Genomic DNA, 20,462 nt, shown 5'->3' with positions numbered 1-20,462 from the left:
TTTAATGAGAAATCTTTTGACACTCTGTTGATTACATGATTAATTTTTCATTAATTGTATTGTCACTACAAAACTACGAAATTATAAGAATTTTAATATTGAAAATAATAATTTTTAGTGTAACTTGCTAAATTTAAAAATGTGATAGAATCCTTTTTGTATTAACTATTTTCTGACTTTTTGGATGAAGTGTTTTCTTGATGCTTTTTTCAATTTTAGAACCTGCCATTCCAAACAAAGAATAAAACCAGGCTCTTGTTTGTCATGGCCTCGTACTTGGGCATAGGATTTGCAATTCCGTTCATAGCTGTCCGCTTCCAAATGTACAAGAAATCAAGCGCTTAAAGATGGCTGTTTGTAAACACTAAGTTGTATATTAATCAGCAAATGTTCAAGTGAAATATATAAATGTTACTTTAACTTTGTTATTATTTTTTTAAGGCCAGAAATGTTTGGATATGTGTAAGAATTGGTACACAAGTGCTTCTGTTTAACACAATGAAATAAATTGATATGATTTTAAATTTTTTTATTTAATGTAATACATGTTTTTTTAGAACCGATTTGCTAGTTAAGGGCTAAGCCTGAGATTTGTGTCTGTTGAAAGCAATTGTCTTGTAAAATTTGTGCAATTTTTCTGACAGCAAGTTTAAATATGTACTGCAACAACCTTAAAATTAAAATATTAGATTTTAGTTTCGTTTTAACGAAAGAATACAAATATGGAAGAAAATAAACAAAGTGCAAAAAGACAGTTGTAAACGATGTAGTAACGATGGGTGACTTTGAAGTACCACCGCTGGAACACACACCATGGCCAACACCTTCGAGAGCAATATATGGATTTGTTCTGTATGTTTCAACCTATGTTATATTTGGTAAGAATGGGATGTGTCCTTATTAAACTTTATCTCATTCCAACGACTTGGTGGCGTTACAATTCTAAAGGTTTTTTTAATTTTCTTGTTTTTGTCACTAGTTCTTATTTCACTTCAAATTGTATGCTTGTTGATTCCTTCTTTTACCTTTTTTTGTGTGTGTGTGCTTGTTGAAAACATAAAACAACACCAAGAAAGTAATTTCATTTAATTTAGGTATGTACATGTTATGGGCACTACTACCTGATTCGTGTTTGCACGCTCTTGGTTTGACTTATATCCCTGCAAGGTAAGGTCTTAATGATGTAATTTAACAAAGGGCTTTAAATTTTCTGCTAAAATATTTTAAGATATATATATATATAATTCATGAACAGTGTTCACTGTTTTATCCAACACCAGCCAGTTCAATTGTTGTATCAATGCTGTACTGGGCTTAATAAGTGTAACATTAACCACTAGAACAATGTATAAAAGCACTAGGGTCCTACAATTGATTTAAACTTTTATAAGTGGTTCGTCATAACCCCTAATGCTGAGTTGCTAACAAAATTTAGAGCTTATGGCATAAAAATCACACTAATCAAATTTACTCCTCTTGAATACTAAAACGATTGTCAGTTTAGTTCCGAATTTATTCCAAAAATTTGCCTTTCATGGTACTTTTTACTTTCACACTGTCATAAAATCTTCACAATTCATTATTATTAAAAAAACTGATTGTTTGAAAGCTTATCCCAGAACGTAATATTCTAGTTTTGTCTCCATATTCATAAATGCTTGAACGTACCCAGAACATTAAAATTTAAGGTTTTGTCTCCACATCCATAAATTTTGTACCATTTGGCCTAAAACGTAGAGGTTGTTTTTAAGATATCGAGATTTAAACTTTATCAACAAATTAAATTTTTTTAAAAGAACCGAGAAAAAAATGTTTCACATCTCATATTTTTCCTTTTTTTCATTCTTTAAAATAAATATTCTATTAATTAAGTTTTCCAATGATATAAAAATCAAAAGTTCTGACAAAAATAACGATTTGGATGTTTTATGTATACATCCTTAATTTCTTCTGTTTAAGGCATGAGCCTTTTTAAATAATAATTTCTAGCGTTTATTAAGCTGTTACCGTTGTTGCGATTAGCTTTAATATATTTTACGGGAATGCGGTGTGAGTAATAATTTGAACTTAAGAAGAAAAAAAACTCTGTTTTTAAAACCTTTTTCCTTCGAATACTGGACCTTTCCTTAAACATTTTCCTTCTTTTTTCTCACGACTTAACACGTCTCGAATGTTTTAAAACTACCACTTTTTTGGTGATTTTGATGATAGATCCACTTTGTAATTAGAGGTCTTACCATAACAATGATATGTTTTTAATTCTTAGATATCTGTTCTGCAGAAAAATTTAATCGTACCAGACCGCTGAAATTTGTATCAACTTTTTTGTTACTTCAGATTTAAAAAACTTTGCAAACATTTGTTGAACTTCAACACTGTTTGTCCCCTTGATTCCCGTTAAAAGAATTCGAATCTTCAGGCTAATATGCTTCTGCTATTTCGGTTTTCCAAAGCATTTGTGTCTCTATATGTTTGTGAACAAAATATTTGAAAATTCATAGCATAAAATCACAATATATGTTGTTGTTTTTGTAAATTTAAAACTTTTTTACGTTTAAAATTTCGTAAAAGTTCTTCGCAAGAAAGTGTAATAAAAGAAGACTGAGTCACTAATTCAAATGTGAATTTATTTGATAAAAAGGGATAAAAAGTCCACGAAAGCTATACTAAGTAAGTTTATGTCAGCTTGCGATAACAAGAGAATTTAAGCATTGACAATCTAAACACAGAGCTAAACAGCCAGGAGATTGTTGTTGTGCTTTGTTCTTTTAAAAAAAATTAAACTGTTAATTTTTCTTTTCGCAGACACTGGGTTATCACCTTTCCGTTTTTGGTTTGTTTCGGTGTTGCATTCACGGTTTGTGTTTACGTCATCAGAAATTGGTTGGACACACCTGATGTTGAAGATTTGGATACGTTTACAGGTACTTTTGTGAAAGTATTAATATTGTTCCCGTGAGAGCTATGTGGTATGGTTTACACGTGACCTTAAGCCGGGTTTTTATTCAGCGATCTTTTGCAGGCGGGCGGAATAAGATACGTTGTGCGAAGCGAAAGAATGCCGAAGTTTTGTCCGCCGTGAAAGTTGAGAATTTTCAACTTTTTTTTCTGCTTGCTTTTTTGAGCCAATCAAAATTCGTTATTTTTGATGATTGAGCAAATTTTTAAATTATAAACAACGTGAGGGAGAAAAAACAGCTGCGGTTGAGAAAAAAAACAATATTTCTCTGGACACATTCTGAAATTTCTGTAAAAATAATCGTGGTCAAACAAATATAGATCTCGAACTAAATGCTGGAAATCACCTTTTTTTTCTCTGTCTTTAAAAATTTTTCGCACCCCAAATCGCTTTTTTCCTTTCTTCCTTTCTCTTTCTTTTAATTCTACGCCGATGCAACAGCATTAACAGTAATTCTGCTTGCGAAATTAGTAACTTGTTAACTCTTGCCATCTTTGTTTACATTCTAGTTTCATGCGCGCTTTTTATAAGCACGCACAATGGAAATGATATGATTTTGTCCGCCAACTTCGCTCCGTCCGCTACGCCTGCACAAAGATCGCTGAATGAAAACCCCGCTTTACATGCAGTAATTTTCTTGGTGACAATTTTTAGAACGTTTTGGAGTTTGCTAAATTTAGAGAAATTTCATGATTGCTAATAAAATTTGAAACTTTGATAAGTGAAAATATTTCGTCAGCATTGTCAATCGTCACGTCACGACGTTATCAAATTTTGTAAAACGTTTCCAATTTTGATCACTGGAAAAGGTATGGTAACAGAAGTAGCAAACGTTGGAAGCGACTAACTGTCCTGTCAAGAAATTGATCATGCTAGCTCTGAATCTTAAATTATTGGAAGGTTAAAAATTGTTGTTGAAAGCTACTCGCTCTGGAAATTCTATGTTTTTATTTTTATTTTTTTTACCGAGAAATTGATTTTGTTGCGCAACTTTTAGATGAGTTTCAGAGGGTATTACCAGAAGAAGATCTTGATCTACCAGTTGGTGCTATTCCTCCCATTGGTGACTTTAGTTTGAAACGAGTGTCAAAGTTGCATCACAAATAATAAAGAAATTCTTCCTTTAAAAATTACTCGTACTAATAAAATAAACAGAATTGGAGAAGTTGTGCAAGCTCCAATTTTCGCTTATTAACCTGACAAGTGCAGGCGAAAGAAACGATCAGAAATATACCCAATAAGTATAAAGTGTAATTCTATTGTATAAAATCATTTTTTAAGAAAATATATATGTACATTAAATTCTGGATGTTGTGATATTTTTCAAACTTTGAATACACGCTTTAGAGTTGCTGTCATCGTTTTTTCTTTGTATTTTTGAACTCTGCTTTCGCATAAGCATGTTTTCTACGAAAATAATCTAAGTATTCCAGTTCGCTCATAAGTAATTTCTTGCAAAAATAGCTATTCCATGGCGTGGCGCCCGCGCTCAGCATTCGTTCAACGTTCGTTTTTTCAGCTGTTTCCGCGTTCACAAAAGGTACACCTTGACCTGAACCCTCTATGGGAAATTTTATGTATTCAGTTTTATGAGATGTTTCTGCATGATTCCAAGTATGAAAACTATTGTTATTTACAGCCTCGTCACCAATAACAACACTACTGTTGCTCTCGTATTGGTTAATTTCTGTCTGTCTGTTATCGCCACTAGTTTCCAGGTCAACTTTGTCACCAGCTTTCTTAATTTGATTAGTGTACAAAAGAATGTCTCGCATGGTTGCGTTATCTAATTTAAACTCTTTTGTTTTGATTTCTGCATGACGTTTTGACTCAGGGCTGCGCGTGCGCAAGTGGTAAAGCTCGGACGGTTTTGTTGTGTAACCCCGACGTAATTTTAAAACTTTCTCAGGCTTCTTTTTAGGAGGTTCAGTTGGTACATCAACTAAAGTAAATTTATCTCCATTATCTTTTACGCAGTCATTCTCCAGCATATATTGCATACGTTTAAACTCAGAAACTTCTTCCCAAAATTCTTTACCCTCAAACTTGATTTCCTCCCATAATGTTTTATTGAAGAATTCGTACAACATCGTGTCGGCGGCATTCCATTGACGTATCATGTCGGCAAGATCTGGTTGTATGTAAGGTCGATTCCATGTATTCTGGCTTGTATGGTGTAATTTCAGGTATAAAATATCGTCTAATTGCCAACACAGACGTCGCTTGAGTAAAACTAAACTCTCATCTAAATATTCATAAACAATAACGACACTGAATTTGTCGTGAAGTTCTTGGATTGTTGTTTTTATGATATTTTTACGATGGTATTCCGTCGTTCGTAATCCTAAGTCAAAAAATTGACCATTTTTTATCAAGTTCAATGTATCCTAAAAACATAAAAAAGTTAGTTAAAAATAGGTTTCGTCCAAATGTAAACCTAAAAAGTCCTGGGGACGAGGTTGAATAGATAGTTCTTTTTGTTTAAACAACTGTTGGATCCCACCGTTTTCCCAAGTGTTTTTGATGTATTTGTAGGGTAAGGACACTTGTAATGGCTTGAACCTAAGTCAAAATTAGATAAAATTCGATGTTCTTCTAAACAACCTTGCCTTCGCAAAGGCACTGGAAAAGAAGAAGAATTCACAATGATGTCTCTAAGATCTATAAATGTCTAAGTCGTCTCGATTACGGCATTGCAATATCATATCAGCGATGTTAGGTTAATTTAATCACCAAGACTTGTCGTAGGATGAGACAGGTTGTCAATTTTTCGCAAACAATAACAAACAAATGACTTACTTTGAAACGTTTGCGTGAAACAACTCCTTGGATGTAATATTTTGGATTTTCTAAGAATTTCTTTAATTGGTCACTAGTATTTGTGACTTGAAGAAGTCCACCAAAGCCTAAATAATTGAACGTCGTTTCTAGCTGTGTAACAGGATCACGAATAATCGTCACGTAAATCGATCCTGGATTTAAAATGTTGTCCATAACGTCATTATTATACCTCGCATGATTGGATATAATATTAGGTAGAGATCCATTTAGCATAGTGATGTCTATATATTTCCATTGAAATCTCATCGGCCAGAAAAATGTCGATAAGCCATCGCTAGGCAAAGCAACATTGAGGTTGTTAAGATCACCGTATCTGTTCAATATGTTTGTGATCACGTCGCTACCAGTAAAATGAGTCTTCAGGAAAGCCACGTTTTCGATTGGTTTGGTACATTTCCGCTGCCTGAAAGGTTTTATGAGTTTAAGCTTTAGATACAGTGTGGAGTTGGTAAACCTTCATTTTATTGGATATGAATGCGTATAAATTTGCTTGAAAATTTCCTGAAAAAAGGAAAATGGAGGAGGTACGACGGAGAGGGAGGACAAGGAGCAGTTTTGGTCTATCGGTATATTTGGGAACATTTCGGTGTAATTTACACGAAATCATAACCAAAAAATGAAGCAAATTATTTTACACTATGCACGTGTTTAAAGAAATCTCACTGTTTACATTTAAAACACAAATTCATTCACATCTTCCCCAGTAGGAATCAAAGCCAAGCACTGGTACAACTCTATGTTTGATTTTAGTTGTAATAGTTGTAATAGTTCCGCAATAATTTCAATTTTTCGAATAGTAAGGGATCCAAATAAGAAGGGAGTGGGTCGTGGGTCAGTAATATTATAGAGAAAAATAAGCATATTTTATTCAGGTATCGTTTATTATTAAAAAAGAATCTTAATAAATCCGATTAGAGCATACACTTCTTACCGAGGTAATGTAGGCAACTGTGGGTTGGTGTTTTGAAAGTTCTCATACCACATCATGAAGTCATTCACCCCTTCCACATCCAAGTCGCGATCATTTCCGTAATCAATTTTAGCTTTCCGTCGTTGTTTTACTTTTATCTGATTGTTCTTTGAGCGTTGAAGTCCTTTCAAGAACGCCTCCAAATCCAACCAATCATCTATATCGTTACCATTTTGTTTTCTAAGGTGAAATCGATTAGAAACTACTTCTACAAGTATGTACATTTCATTTAGTTTCAATCGCATGACAATTGAACGTAAACAAAGTGGTTAAAGATAACGCTTTATTTCTCCAAAAATAATATGTACAACTTTGGTAGCATGAGAGAAGTTTTACTACTACTTTGTACATTTAGCTACCCTCAGCATAAAAACGGTTCCACAACGATGTGACCCTAAGTACCAGATTGCTTGAAATCTATTTCGAAGGAGAGATTTTACCCTGTTTCCCTGGGCTTATACAGGCTCAGGTAAGCGTCTAGGAATTGTTCTCGGTTCCATTGTTGAAAAGCTTACCTCTGATCTGCAGTTGCCTTTGGTTGAATTTCAATTCCAAACTCATCTGTTTGTCTTCGGATAGCAAACCGCAAAGTCTTATATTCATCCCTTTCCTTGATCTGTTTCCATAAATACACCATAATCGCAAAACTCCACGCACATAACACAACAAGACACATCATACGGCACTGGTGATGGCGACGTCGCGTACGCATATCATATCCACAACGAAAATAATTGAAAGTAAAAACTGATGTAGCATTTCATAACATCAGCATTACATCACCGCTAGTCAGGGTAATATCACTTGGATTAATTTTGTCTTATACATATTATATTATATACATATTATATTTCGTGTTATATATTATATTTATTATTATTATGTATTTAGATTATTTCTACAGAAGCCGCTACAGTGAGGTAAGTTTTGCTGAATATTAATTGTCTTATTAATTATTTATGAGTTTCTTGCTCAGATTGATTATGCTTTTCAGTGAGCCACTCAGTGAGCATTTCACGTTTTGCAGGTAAACACAGCTCACCTTCTATTTTCTAACAACTCGAAAAAGTTTTTTTTATAGTGCGCATTAACTAGGTTGTTTAGCAACAACTCTTACAGTCCCGAAGACTGCTGGCACGACAAAAGGGTAGTCATCCGCCATTTGGGCGAGAATAATATTTTACGACTAGTCGTCAACCCCTGAAAAATTCTGAAATAAAACTTGATCACTACATAAAATATCCTTAGTCGCCGCCGGTAACGCATTTTGAACGGCAAAATGCGTTACCGGCGGCGACGGGGAGTCAGAAAAGATACAAAATACCCTGGGCGAGGTTTGTTACGTTGGTGTTGCTTTTGTCTCGAAAAAAATAAAGAGAAGACAGAAAAAGCCTTGTGAGATTTGTTTCTCTTGTTTTTACTACTGCTATCACTAACCTCGTTTCGAGGGCTTTATGTCTCTCTCTAAACCAAAGCTGATGTTTTTTGCAGAATTTTAACTTAGCGCAAACCTGACAAAATGCTCAAGGAACTGTGCACTTTCTGTACTTTGAAAAATATTGGCGGCGTATTGAAACTATGCACAGACAATTTTAATAGAATATCGACACGATACTTACTACTCGCCGTGCTTCCCAGGCTATAATGTCGAGGCCTGAGATTGAGGTTGATCGCCTACAAATTCTGCAATAAGTAAATACTAATGTCGGCAGATGAGTAATAACACTTTCTGATCCTAATCGTCTAAGATTTAAGAACATTACAAAATCATAGGGAGTTAGGACGCAGCTGTGTTTTTTACTAGCTTTTTTCTGTACAAATTTATGGTTTTAAACTAGGCGGCTAAAGGTTAATGTCAATCAAATTTAAGAAAAAGTCAAGGTGTTCCGACCCGTATTGACCTCTTGCCCCGTATTGACCGAATTTTGGACCCGACCCGTTTTGACGGAAGTTGACCCGTATTGACGGAGTTAGCAAACTAATATTTTTCTGCAGACGCTTTACAAAGCACATTAAAAAACCAACTTCAAAGTGCAAATAAACTACATTCCTCTGTATTTTTCAAGTTGCAAATATAATAGCATAAAATATCAGCAGTAAATAAAGACCCAAGTTGACCAAACACCCTCTAGTCACTATGGGGCAACATTTATTGCTGACCCAAGTTGACCAAACACCCTCTAGTCACTATGGAGCAACATTTATTGTTGACCCAAGTTGACCAAACACCCTCTAGTCACTATGGGGCAACATTTATTGTTGACCCAAGTTGACCAAACACCCTCTAGTCACTATGGGACAACATTTATTGCTGACCCAAGTTGACCAAACACTGTCTAGAAACTTTTATTGCTGACCAAGTTGACTAAAGGGTGTTCGGTCAACTTGGGTCAACAACAAAAGTTGCCCCATAGTGACTAGAAAGGATTTGGTCAACTTGGATCAACAACAGAAGTTGCCCCAGTGACTAAAAAGGATTTGGTCAACTTGGGTCAACAACAGAAGTTGCCCCAGTGACTAGAAAGGATTTGGTCAACTTGGGTCAACAACAAAAGTTGCCCATAGTGACCAGAAAGGATTTGGTCAATTTCGGTCAGCAATAAAGGTTGCCCTATAGAGAAACATGGCAAAACTTTGTCGCTGCGTCTTTTAACATATAAAAGTAACTACAATTAAAAACATGTTATTGCCCTTGGTATTCTTAAATAAACACTGGTGTGATAAAACTAAATAGAAGATCCAGACAGGATTTGCACCTGTATATTCGTGTCTTCGAATTAACAGAATACCAACTAAAAGCTGGATCATAAACACTTTATAAAGTTCTGAGCTCTTCAAGAAAACAAAACACCAGCACTGAATAGTATTCCAGCCTTATGCATTAAAACAGGCCTGTGCATGCAAACATGCCCATTTCTGGGCAATGAGATAATAGCTGAGGCATTATTTGCTCTGCTAGTTCTGAAACAAGTTTGTCTAGCTGAGTCACTACATCATTGCACATGCAAATGAACAATTTCTTTCTTATTATTTATATATACTAACAACATAAGTAAAGTATAAGTAAAAGATGAATAAAAGACTTTTTTTAAAATATTCTTTTAACCTTATGTTGTCTAAAAGAATGAATGTAATGTAAGCTTACATTCTCAATAAAATATTTTAACCTTTTTCTTTTCTTTTAACACAATTAAATAATTCTGATATATAATAATTCTCAAAAGTGGCCCCCAGTGGAAAAAATCTGAAAGCTGTCTAAACGCTGAAAGATTATTCTGGGTACTGCCACTATAAATATACATTATTATTATTATTATTATTATTATTATTATTATTATTATTTTAGCTGGTTTTCGATAATTCATGACAGTGAAGTTCTTTCTATATGTACATCAAAAATAATTTTTATTGTGTACAAACCAGATGGGTACTAAAGTAACAGGAGTTTTTCTGTCTTTAGGTACATAGAGCTAATACATCTTGACATATGGACAAGTTCTGTTGCAACCATTTTAGAAATTTTTATATAAATATACCTGTTAAACTTAACCAAGGAAAGTTAAAAAACATTTAAGGCTCAAAATATTTAGGATTAGGTCTTATATATTTCTGATTTTACCCTGGGCAGATTGTTTTGGGCTAGAAATGATTTTAATAACTCAAACTATAGCTTTAATAAGCAAAAATCTATTCTCCTGGTCAGAAAATATGACGTGATACTTTTTAACCAATTACATGTCCGTATTTTTCAGGGTAGCCATTATGATTTGAGGGAAAACACGCTGTTTACGCAGTCACTTTTTTATAAATAGGGGCTGAATTTTTCGTAGAATCTTTGTTTTTTAACTTCAAACCTGTCATACTGTGTAGTTTTAGGTGAGTTTTTCCTAATTTAGCCTTACTTTAATTCAGATACTTGTAGTTTCTTGTTTGATAAAAGCTCCTTCTGTGAGAGTTTGACCGTTAAACGTCCGTGTATTTCCTCAACTGAAAGTTGTACCATGTGACATTATGAGTGAATTCAAGATCCATTTGATAACCATTGTTGCAATCCAGCCACACTCTCGATAAGTTTAAAACCTCACTGACTATTGTTTGAAGAAATCCATGGGAAAGGGCATTTGAAAGTTTTAGCTCACTAGCATCTTTTTTACATGCCAGACACATGTTAGAAGAGCCCTTACTTAAAATGTAAACAAAGAAATCTGTCTGTAGCAAGCTTATAAGTACTCTAGTAAAATAAGTCACTAGTTAGAGCTCTAGCTAGCTAGCTACAGACAAAAATACAACGTTAGCCAATGAGATAGGTGGAACAATAAATCGCTGCTGAAAAAACTACCTTAAAAATACTGCACAAATAACAAGACAACACAAAACTAACGGATACTACTTGCATCGTGGCATGGCTGGCTAGCGATAACTGCTTTCGCAGAAAAGCAGGACGAAAAGAAGTGCCTGACCCGACCCGCGGTGGTAGAAGCCGACCCGTTTTGACCATTCTCGATTATTCAAAACCTCGGTCAATTTGGGGCAACGGATAACACGGGTCGGATCAAAGGATTGATAGCTATATATATATTCAAAATTAACATATATTAAATATGAGAAAACCTAGATTCGGATCTCGCTTTACTAAAGAAAGATTTGTTCTTTACATTGCAGTAGGAGTTGCTTTTATGTCTATTGCAATCGCAAATGCTACAACAAGTTGGTTGAAAAAGGATTGGAAAAAGGTTAGCCAGCTATAAGTTAACACTAACTTATAAAAGCATTTTTTCTTTAATAAAATGTTTCATTGTGAGCCTGTGTGTGTAAAAATACCAAACTATGGTCATCTAGATGTTGGTCAAAACTTGATTTATCAAACGTTCCAGCTAGCAAACAAACGTTAAATTAAACATATTCTGATTGTGGTACTGTTCTGCCTAGATAATAAACTCTGCCCTGATTATGTACGACAGCTTGCCCGAGTTAAGAACAGGGCAGAAAATACATAATCAGGGCAACATAATCAGGACAGAGACTGGCTTACCAGTTTAAAAAAGGATAATTTGACACCTAAAGGAACATAATCAGGGATAGCCGACTTATGTACGACAGTCTAATATTATTAAGACTTATAGAACAAACGTAATTAGGGCTGACCAGCCTATGTACAATATTATTTCCAGTCCAGCTTTTTTATAATTCGGGACAAACAAATAGCCCTGGTGACAAAGTTGTTGTTGTTCTCAAATGAAACGACATTTCGTGAAAACTAAACTTTGGGATTCGCAATTTTAACAACTTTTTATCAAACTTAATTTGTGCAAAACCATAGTCAGGGCGCCCCGCCTAGTTTTCAATAGTGTTGTATCTTGCAGAGAAAAGTGGCATGTGACAATAATTCGTCAATTATTTATTCATAAAGTTCGACAGGTCTGGCGGAGCAATTTTGAAAGTGGAGAGGCTAAATTATTTAGTTTCGTTTTAAGAAAATTTTTAAACTTTTACCCCCTAGATTGGCTAAAATATACTTCAAATTCAAGAATTTTTGGCCCGAAAGCATTCACAAAATGCAGGAGATTACATATAGAAATATAGAAATGCCATATTTTATGTAAGATATATTTTCAAAATAAGCAAAATAAAGATAATGTAGAGAAAGGTTATAGTATATGACAACTACCAGTCCCCCTTTGTAAATTTTCTAAATACTCGCTTTCTGTTGTCGTCTGATTGAACAAATGGCAATTTTGATCAGGTATTTTCGTCTGCTCTCATACGTGATTATCTTGTTTCTATAGGCTTGTTGATAATTTTTGTGTGATATTTTTATGTTCTGTGTGTTCACTTAAAAATGATAAATTTTCCGTGTGGTGTCTGTGGAAAGTCTGTTAATTCAAATCATAAGGCTATTCAGTGTGATATTTGTAAATTCTGGATTCATATTAAATGCAATGGTCTCAATGCTGATGATTATATATCTCTCCAAAACTCTGATGAACTTTGGTTCTGTTGTAAATGTATCAACAAAATTCTCCCCTTTGGCTCAACAACTCCCCCCTTAGTTTATGACAAGAGTCTTTCCTCTATGGAAATGAAAAGGTTTCTCTCCCAGCTCAACTCTATTGAAATCAACGAGGTCCCCCATCCTGAAACCATGGGTGGTGTCAACTGCAAATATTACGATCCAATTGAATTCTCTGCCCTTCAAGTTAATTCTGATAAATTCTCCCTTTTTCATATGAATATCGCCTCTCTGTCTAAACATATTGATGAACTAAAGATTCTGTTAGGTCAACTTGGGCATGACTTCAGTGTTATTGGTATCACTGAGACCAAATTCCAGACTAAAATCCCACCTATTAACTGCGATCTATCGGGTTATTCCTTCACGCACACACCTACTGAAGGTGAAAAGGGTGGTGCTCTTTTGTACATCCCTAATCACTTGCAATTTATTGAACGTCCCGACCTGGATACTCTTGCATATAAAAGCAAGGAGCTTGAATCTAAATTCATTGAAATTATACGGGCCAAAGATAGAAACATGATTGTTGGATGCATCTACAGACATCCCTCGATGTCTGTTGATGAGTTCAACAATCATTTTTTATTGCCTCTTCTTGAGAAAGCGTCTTCAGATAACAAGTCTATCTTCCTCCTTGGAGACTTTAATATTGACCTTCTAAAGTCTGAAACAGTCAAAGAAGTGTCCGATTACATCGATATTACTTCGCAATTTAACTTACTCCCGCATATAATTCTTCCCACAAGAGTTACTGAAGTTTCTAGCACGATTATTGATAATATTTATTTTAGTTCAGCCAAGTGGGACACTGTGTCTGGTAATATTATAAGTTCAATATCTGACCATTTCCCTCAGTTTTTAGTCTTAAAAAACTTGTCTGCAATCAATCCTTTGCACACCTCTGATGATATATTTGTTCATGATTGGAAGAAATTTCATCACAATGACTTTCTCACCGAACTTCACAATAAAAATTGGGATGATATCCTACAATTGAATGTAGATGATCCCAACTTATCGTTTAACAATTTTTACAATTGTATCAACAGTCTATTGGTCAATCATGCTCCTCTAAAAAAAACATGCAACAAAAAAAGAAAAAAAAAATCCAATCCTTGGATTACTAATGGTATCCTTACCTCAATAATCAAAAGAGACCATCTGCATAAATGCTTTTTAAGAGAGAAAGATCCACTTTTAAAGTCTTACTTGCTAGAGAGTTTTAAAAAGTACCGCAACAAAATTGTATCTCTATGTAGAATGAGTAAGAGTAATTTCCTCAATAAATATTTTAGCAATAACCAAAAAAATATTGGCAATATTTGGAAAGGGGTTAAAAATATTATTTCTGTTCGTTCTTCTGTTTCTGCTTCTCCCACCTGTATGAACATTAATAACTCTGTTGTAACTGATCCAGTGACAATTGCTAATTCTTTTAATGATTACTTTGCTTCAATTGCAGATAACATCAGAATGAATATCCCGTTCACTCGAAAACATTTCTCCTCTTTTCTAAAAAATTCTACTTCTAATTCGATGTTTCTTTCACCAACTGATGATTTAGAAGTTCTGCATTGCATTTCTTCCCTTGACCCTGGTAAATCTTCTGGGCCATTCAGTATTCCTGCCCATATTTTAACTCTTGTTAAATCTGAATTATCTATACCACTTTCAAAACTTATTAATTTGTCTTTCACAACTGGTATTTTTCCTACAAACCTAAAAACTGCCAAGACCATCCCTATTTATAAAAAAGGGTCCAAATTAGAATTAACAAATTACCGACCTATATCCTTACTCTCAAATATTGATAAAATATATGAAAAAATCATATACAAACGAGTGTATGGTTTTCTCGAAGCAAACAACGCCCTCTACAAGCATCAATTTGGCTTTAGGAAAAATTACTCGACTTCTCAAACACTTCTGAACATCTCTCAAAAAATTATGGATGCTCTTGATAAAGGAAATTATGCATGTGGAGTGTTCATTGATCTTCAAAAGGCTTTTGATACGGTTGATCATGAAATTTTGCTTAAAAAGCTTTTTCACTATGGAATTCGTGGTACCCCACTCTCACTATTTAAGTCTTACTTAACAGGACGTCAACAGTTTGTATCCATCAATGGAAATATATCAACTAGTAATCTTATCAGGCATGGTGTCCCTCAGGGCTCTGTTTTAGGACCTCTTTTATTCTTAATTTATATTAACGACCTGCATTGTTCAATTAATTTTTCTTTGGTGCATCACTTTGCTGATGACACCAATCTCTTAAACTTCAGTAAATCTTTGAAACAACTGGCCAAACAAATGAATTTTGACCTCAAGCTTCTTTGCCATTGGCTCAATGCCAATAAAATTTCTCTTAATGCTAGTAAGACTGAGTACATTGTTTTTAAACATACACGGAAACCTCTTAATTACGATTTTAGGCTTTTTATCAATGGTAAAAGGCTTATACCTAGTAATTGTATTAAATATCTTGGTGTTCTATTAGATTCTGATTTAAGCTGGAAGTCTCAGATCAATGATACTGTTGCCAAGCTCAAGAGGGCCAATGGAGCTTTAGCTAAACTTCGTCACTTTGTGCCTTTAAATGTTCTTATTCTAGTTTACTATGCCATTTTTCATTCACACTTGCAATATTGTAATCAAATTTGGGGTCAGCCAAACAGTCTTGATGTTAATCGTATTACTGTTTTGCAAAATTTTGCTATTAGACTCATGTCTTTTGAATCTCGAAGAGCATCATCCAGTCACCTGTATGGTAATCTTGAGCTCCTCAAATTCTCTGATATTGTCAAATGTCACAATATTCTATTTTTACATAAACTATTTCATGAAAAATTGCCTGCTTCTATCCTTAATACATTTGCGGTTGACTTCACCCATGCTCAAGGCACTCGGGCAGAGAAAATTGGTTTGATCAATCTCCCTACCTTTAATACTATTTCTTTTGGTAAAAACTCAATTAGATTTAATGCCATTAATTCCTGGAATAAATTGCAGTCTTTAATGACTAGAAAATTTGTCTCCCTTGATTATTTTAATCTTAGAAGTGATCTGAAAAAGTACTTTGTTTCCTCTTACTAATCCTTCCTGAATTGTCAGACTTGGCCATTTGTTTCCCGCATGGTTGTTTATCATTTGACCCACTTTTATGTGTGTGTTGTTTTGTGCGTCTCGTATCGTTTACTGTAATTGTCCAAGGGTGGCCATACCCTTTGCCTTAGCTTTATGCTATTAGGTATGGTCTCCCTTCAATAGCATTATATATTTTAATTTTGTTACCCTGACTAATTATGATATTTATTTTCTTTTTCTTTATATTTATTTTCTTTTAATTTTAATTGTATATATATAACTGCTATTGATAAATAAAATATCTATCTATCTATCTATCTATCTATTTAGAAACAACACTTTTCCCGTATAATTGTAGCACAAATACAGAGCATATGTATATATTGATTAATTAATAATTGATTATAACACATGATAACCATGATAACACAAAAAACATTCCCCTTCTTGGCAAAAAAGTCCACCACCCCCCCCCCCCCCCCTCCTTGCTTGGCCGGGCCTTTTCGAAGAACATGCTAAACGGTCACCGCAACATAAATCAGGGCAAAAAAAAATTATGGAGCCATGTGTACATAATCCGGCCGTCCTGTTTATAAACAGGCCATTTTCGCAATCTGGGTAGAACAGTACTGTCCGCAGTGTTTTTTAATATGTTTTTTAACTGAAAGGTAAAAAACATTCAATGGTCAGGCGCAAAACCTCTAGATAAGAGAAAGCTAAAAGTTTGTGATATGAAAGTCAAAATACTGGCCGAATGAGTAACATTTTAGTTATTGATCATCTCCCTTAATGTTATAAGGCTGAGATAGGGAAATTAGTGCAAATTATAGGCTAAGGGGTTGAAAACTTTAGATATATTGAAGTTTTAATTATATTCCACTTATTCTTTTTATTTGTGCTTTATTTGTTTTCCCCTAATAATCACACTTTGACCGTATTGCCCCAACTGACTATTATAGTGGTTATGCCATCAGGAGGATGTGCAAAATAACCAACACACTGTGAAAAAGGTTGAATCGGCCGCCCCCCCCCCCTTCCTCCTCCATGGAAGAATGAAGTTCCTTATAAGTATCCTTCTTATAGGTAGTAACTCATTAGTATTACCCCTACACCAGCCAATGAACTTCACTCTTCCTGAGATTCTTACCAAATGTTTCAGGGTAATACTTTCATTAAGAGTAGTAATTTATGACGTGATCACACCAGTGCTGTACACTATCATATTTAAGCTTACGTGTGTTTTGTTTACCTTATTAAGGCAGAACCTCAAATTTCTTTATTTAGAGGGCACGTAAATAAAACCAGTCATCGCTTAGTTATAGATGTTAAAGACTGCACCTTAATTAGCACTCGCATTTTAAATTTATCTAGATAATGAGAAAAACCTCTCTGCTCTTTAGGATGATGTTTTCGGTGATGAATATCAAGGTTTATGGAAAATATGCTATGACCAACCAAACCGAGGCTTGACTACTTCATGTCATGAAAGAATTGGAGATAGTGAGTAATATACAAAGTTGTTTATATAAATTAGTTACTAGATGTGTGATTGTGAATGTTGTATATGATAAGCATTTAGATGCAAACACACAATACAATTAACTAAGGGGTGTGATATCTCATTGGTCGTTTTCTGATTTTTGTTTTGCAATTGCAAAATATTTAGATGGCCCTATTAGAAATTTTATGAAACTGTTATTTCTATTTTTTGTGTCAACACCTTAAAAACACCTTGTCATGTTTTTTTTTCTAAACTGAAAATGGGATCTCCATTGTTTGCTTACAGTGCTCTCAGTCCCTCTCTTCTAACTACCTAACCGTTTGCTGGGAATATTGTAATGGCAAACATTTCACTTTTGTCTTAACATATATATTTGACATCATAATATCTTCTTATTCTCTATTTTCAGCTTTGCTACATGTGGTGCGTACTGGTATGTGTTTATCATTTTTGTTATATGCAGTTGTGCTCGGCTATTTGATTGCAATGCAGTTTCGTTCTGATCTGGCCATCACACCTGTGGGATTAACCTTAATCGTATCTGGTAGGTTTATCTTTGCTAAAAATCAACTAAGCTTACGCCGCACATGTTTAAAAGTGGTTTAATTTTTTACAAGCCCTAATTTGTGGAATCTTAAATAATTCGCCACCATGCACAGTACAAAAGGTTTCCATAGAGCTGCTAATATCTTTACCTGAAGATATATAAACAAACATTTATCTAGCTATTAACTCCTCTGTATTTGGTTAATAGAACACATGGATTATCTTAAACATTTAAATTTTGCGAGTTATTTTAATAAAACTCTGTGTTTTCAAATATCATTTGAAAGAATATTTAATTGCAATTATCCATTGAACGCAAAATAAAGAAATCGTAAAATTTAAAATTGTTTGGGAAACTTGATTCCTGCAAAAAATTTAGACACTTTTTCTGATAGTGGTTTACTGAAATAGTATGAAAATTTTTTCTTTTAAAAAAATTATTTAAATTCTTTTTTTCTAGCTATGTTTGCTCTCTTTGGATTGACTTTTTTCATCGCCACTGAAGATATTCCTCGAACACATTGGCTTTTCACAATAAAGTATGGTTATTCATTTGGTTTCGGTTGGTTTGGTATGCTGCTCTCGATGATTACAGGTCTCGTCTGCATATCTATACCTAAAGTGGAATATTAAGCAAGTTCAATCTGGCTCATTATTTGGTTGAGACAGCGATTCATTACCTTATTACTTTAACTGTGAATGTATATATAGAGAGAGCATATTCTATACCTTTGCCTGATGACTTTGACCATATAATTTGCATCAACTTCAGAACCCACAAACAGTACTTTACTCACAATGTGCACATTTTATATATCTACTTTGTCTCATACCACTAGATTCCTTTTGCTTTTGCTTTTGCTTGTGATCTCCTCTCGTTAAAATATTCCAAGATTTTTTAAAAACTTTGTATTTTATAAAGATGCTCACAATTGCGCTGTTTAGGTAGCATTGGCGTCTTGTTAACCCATATGTACTTTTTTATATTTATTTTGATTTGGTGCAGGTGAATTTTTCATTAATGTTGATGTAAAAATCATCAGACAGATGTATGGCTGTCTTAACGCATGCCCAATATGTCCAATCTGTGAATCAAATTAAAGGATTTATTTGACAAAAATTAAGCAAACGAATGAGACAACAATGAGGAATGTTTCAGTTTTTGATGTTTGTATTCTACTTACGGAAAGCTGCTCTTATTTGTTATATACATTTGAATGCGTCAATTTAAACTAGTGTACAGCTTATTAGCTTTGATGAGAGTATTTCTCAGGATGGAACGTGTTTTACAATTTTGTGACACCCTGTAGACACCATAATTCTTTGAAACTCAATCGACACTGCATAACGTATGAAATAACACAACAACCACTTTAGTGTGCATCATTTTTTGTGATCACGCTTGATCACTTTTGTATATAATAGATTTTTTTGTTAATTTAATTTGGTGCGATTAAAAATGTGTTTTGTACTAATTTTTTGATGAAATAAATAACGTTTTCATACGCCATGACTTTTTAACATTTCTCAAAAACGGTTTTCTATACTTCAACTGCTCGCAAAAACTTCGTTCAAAGTACTTGTGTTTTTTCGCGAAGGAAAATCACGCATTTGCTAACAGTTGTTGATCACTATCATCAAAAAATTAAACCAAAATTTTCAAATTTTAGGCGATTTTTTTATCAGAAAAAACTCCAGAAAATGTAACTTTTTGATGTCCGTAGTTTTCTTAAGATCCGTTGTTTCCGATGCTTGTAGGCTGGAACTGCAGTTTTGTGGGGAATGTGACAAAAATTATTTATGATTGATCGTATTTGACATAGACATTGTGTGTATTAATAGTTTTTAAGTTCTTACTTGGAAATAGGAAAAAGGTCCTTCCCATATGCTGCTAGACCGACATGCCAATCGAAGTCCATACTTATATATAACGTATAGAACAAGGTATGTCTCGCAAATTGTTTTTTTCCCTTTTTGTATTTACCTTCTTTAGGCGGACTGTTTGCTTAACATTTGTTTCGTACTTTAAAGGATTTCAGCCTCGTGTTAATTATAAGAAGTCGCTTGTAAAGAAAGAAAACGTATATCCGTGTAAACGTGTATAGAAGGATGACCTGAAGATAAGTTACTGAAAAAGTCTCTCTATTTGAAAAATGAAAAGCGATAGCAAATTGCTTTTCTCGTTTTCTTATGAAGTTCGCCGTTCTCAGTCCTTTTTGGATTAGTCATTAAAATCAAGTCATGAGAACGTTACGTTTAGGTTTTTCTGTACATTACCTACATCTTTCTAAAACCAGTCTCTATCCGTTCTTGGTAAACTTTCATTTTGCTGTTGCATTGCATCAGTCTGGCCGTTTGCTTGAATTGAAGAAATGACAGCTAATGGTAGCTATGTACATACGGAAACGGTTCCTGAGTTTTTAAAAGACTGAGGAAGCATTCTAAATACGCTCTCCTCCATCACACTCTCCTCCATCACGCTTAACTCCATCACGATCTCTTCCATCACTAAGTCATCATGTGAAGACACGACAACTTGTTCGAC

General features: G+C 34.1%; 3 protein-coding genes across 3 annotated transcripts; 2 read left to right on the top strand and 1 right to left on the bottom strand.

Moving 5' to 3' along the window:
• Positions 1 to 658: 658 nt before the first annotated feature.
• LOC130641020 (phosphatidylinositol N-acetylglucosaminyltransferase subunit P-like) lies at positions 659 to 4,261 on the top strand. The gene is made up of 4 exons (XM_057447648.1): positions 659 to 878; positions 1,095 to 1,167; positions 2,806 to 2,924; positions 3,957 to 4,261. Exons 1-4 carry the CDS (start codon positions 776 to 778, stop codon positions 4,064 to 4,066), a joined length of 405 nt encoding a protein of 134 aa, XP_057303631.1. The 5' UTR covers positions 659 to 775; the 3' UTR covers positions 4,067 to 4,261.
• Positions 4,262 to 4,289: 28 nt separating this feature from the next.
• Positions 4,290 to 7,649, bottom strand: LOC130641018 (galactose-3-O-sulfotransferase 2-like). The gene is made up of 4 exons (XM_057447645.1): positions 7,286 to 7,649; positions 6,732 to 6,950; positions 5,759 to 6,203; positions 4,290 to 5,346 (listed from the first exon to the last, which is right to left on the bottom strand). The coding sequence occupies exons 1-4, from the start codon at positions 7,480 to 7,482 to the stop codon at positions 4,315 to 4,317; spliced, it is 1,893 nt and encodes a 630-aa protein (XP_057303628.1). The 5' UTR covers positions 7,483 to 7,649; the 3' UTR covers positions 4,290 to 4,314.
• An 872-nt stretch (positions 7,650 to 8,521) lies between these two features.
• LOC130641017 (uncharacterized) lies at positions 8,522 to 19,422 on the top strand. The gene is made up of 5 exons (XM_057447644.1): positions 8,522 to 8,651; positions 11,329 to 11,503; positions 17,271 to 17,370; positions 17,781 to 17,915; positions 18,378 to 19,422. The coding sequence occupies exons 2-5, from the start codon at positions 11,372 to 11,374 to the stop codon at positions 18,548 to 18,550; spliced, it is 540 nt and encodes a 179-aa protein (XP_057303627.1). The 5' UTR covers positions 8,522 to 8,651; positions 11,329 to 11,371; the 3' UTR covers positions 18,551 to 19,422.
• Positions 19,423 to 20,462: the final 1,040 nt, after the last annotated feature.

The sequence above is a fragment of the Hydractinia symbiolongicarpus genome, chromosome 4, assembly GCF_029227915.1.
Source record: "Hydractinia symbiolongicarpus strain clone_291-10 chromosome 4, HSymV2.1, whole genome shotgun sequence".
NCBI classification, from domain to species: Eukaryota; Metazoa; Cnidaria; class Hydrozoa; order Anthoathecata; family Hydractiniidae; genus Hydractinia; species Hydractinia symbiolongicarpus.
This window is presented reverse-complemented; position numbering and strand designations above follow the sequence as displayed.

Excerpts from the sequence above, each read along its gene's own strand:
- LOC130641017 (XM_057447644.1), top strand. The coding sequence starts at position 11,372 with ATGAGAAAACCTAGATTCGGATCTCGCTTTACTAAAGAAAGATTTGTT. Across the intron at positions 17,371-17,780 it reads TCATGAAAGAATTGGAGATA|CTTTGCTACATGTGGTGCGT; the intron begins GTGAGTAATATA and ends CTCTATTTTCAG. Across the intron at positions 17,916-18,377 it reads ATTAACCTTAATCGTATCTG|CTATGTTTGCTCTCTTTGGA; the intron begins GTAGGTTTATCT and ends CTTTTTTTCTAG.
- LOC130641020 (XM_057447648.1), top strand. The coding sequence starts at position 776 with ATGGGTGACTTTGAAGTACCACCGCTGGAACACACACCATGGCCAACA. Across the intron at positions 879-1,094 it reads TTCAACCTATGTTATATTTG|GTATGTACATGTTATGGGCA; the intron begins GTAAGAATGGGA and ends CATTTAATTTAG. Across the intron at positions 2,925-3,956 it reads AGATTTGGATACGTTTACAG|ATGAGTTTCAGAGGGTATTA; the intron begins GTACTTTTGTGA and ends CGCAACTTTTAG.
- LOC130641018 (XM_057447645.1), bottom strand. The coding sequence starts at position 7,482 with ATGCGTACGCGACGTCGCCATCACCAGTGCCGTATGATGTGTCTTGTT. Across the intron at positions 6,204-6,731 it reads CAGTTGCCTACATTACCTCG|GCAGCGGAAATGTACCAAAC; the intron begins GTAAGAAGTGTA and ends AAAACCTTTCAG. Across the intron at positions 5,347-5,758 it reads TTTCACGCAAACGTTTCAAA|GATACATTGAACTTGATAAA; the intron begins GTAAGTCATTTG and ends TTATGTTTTTAG.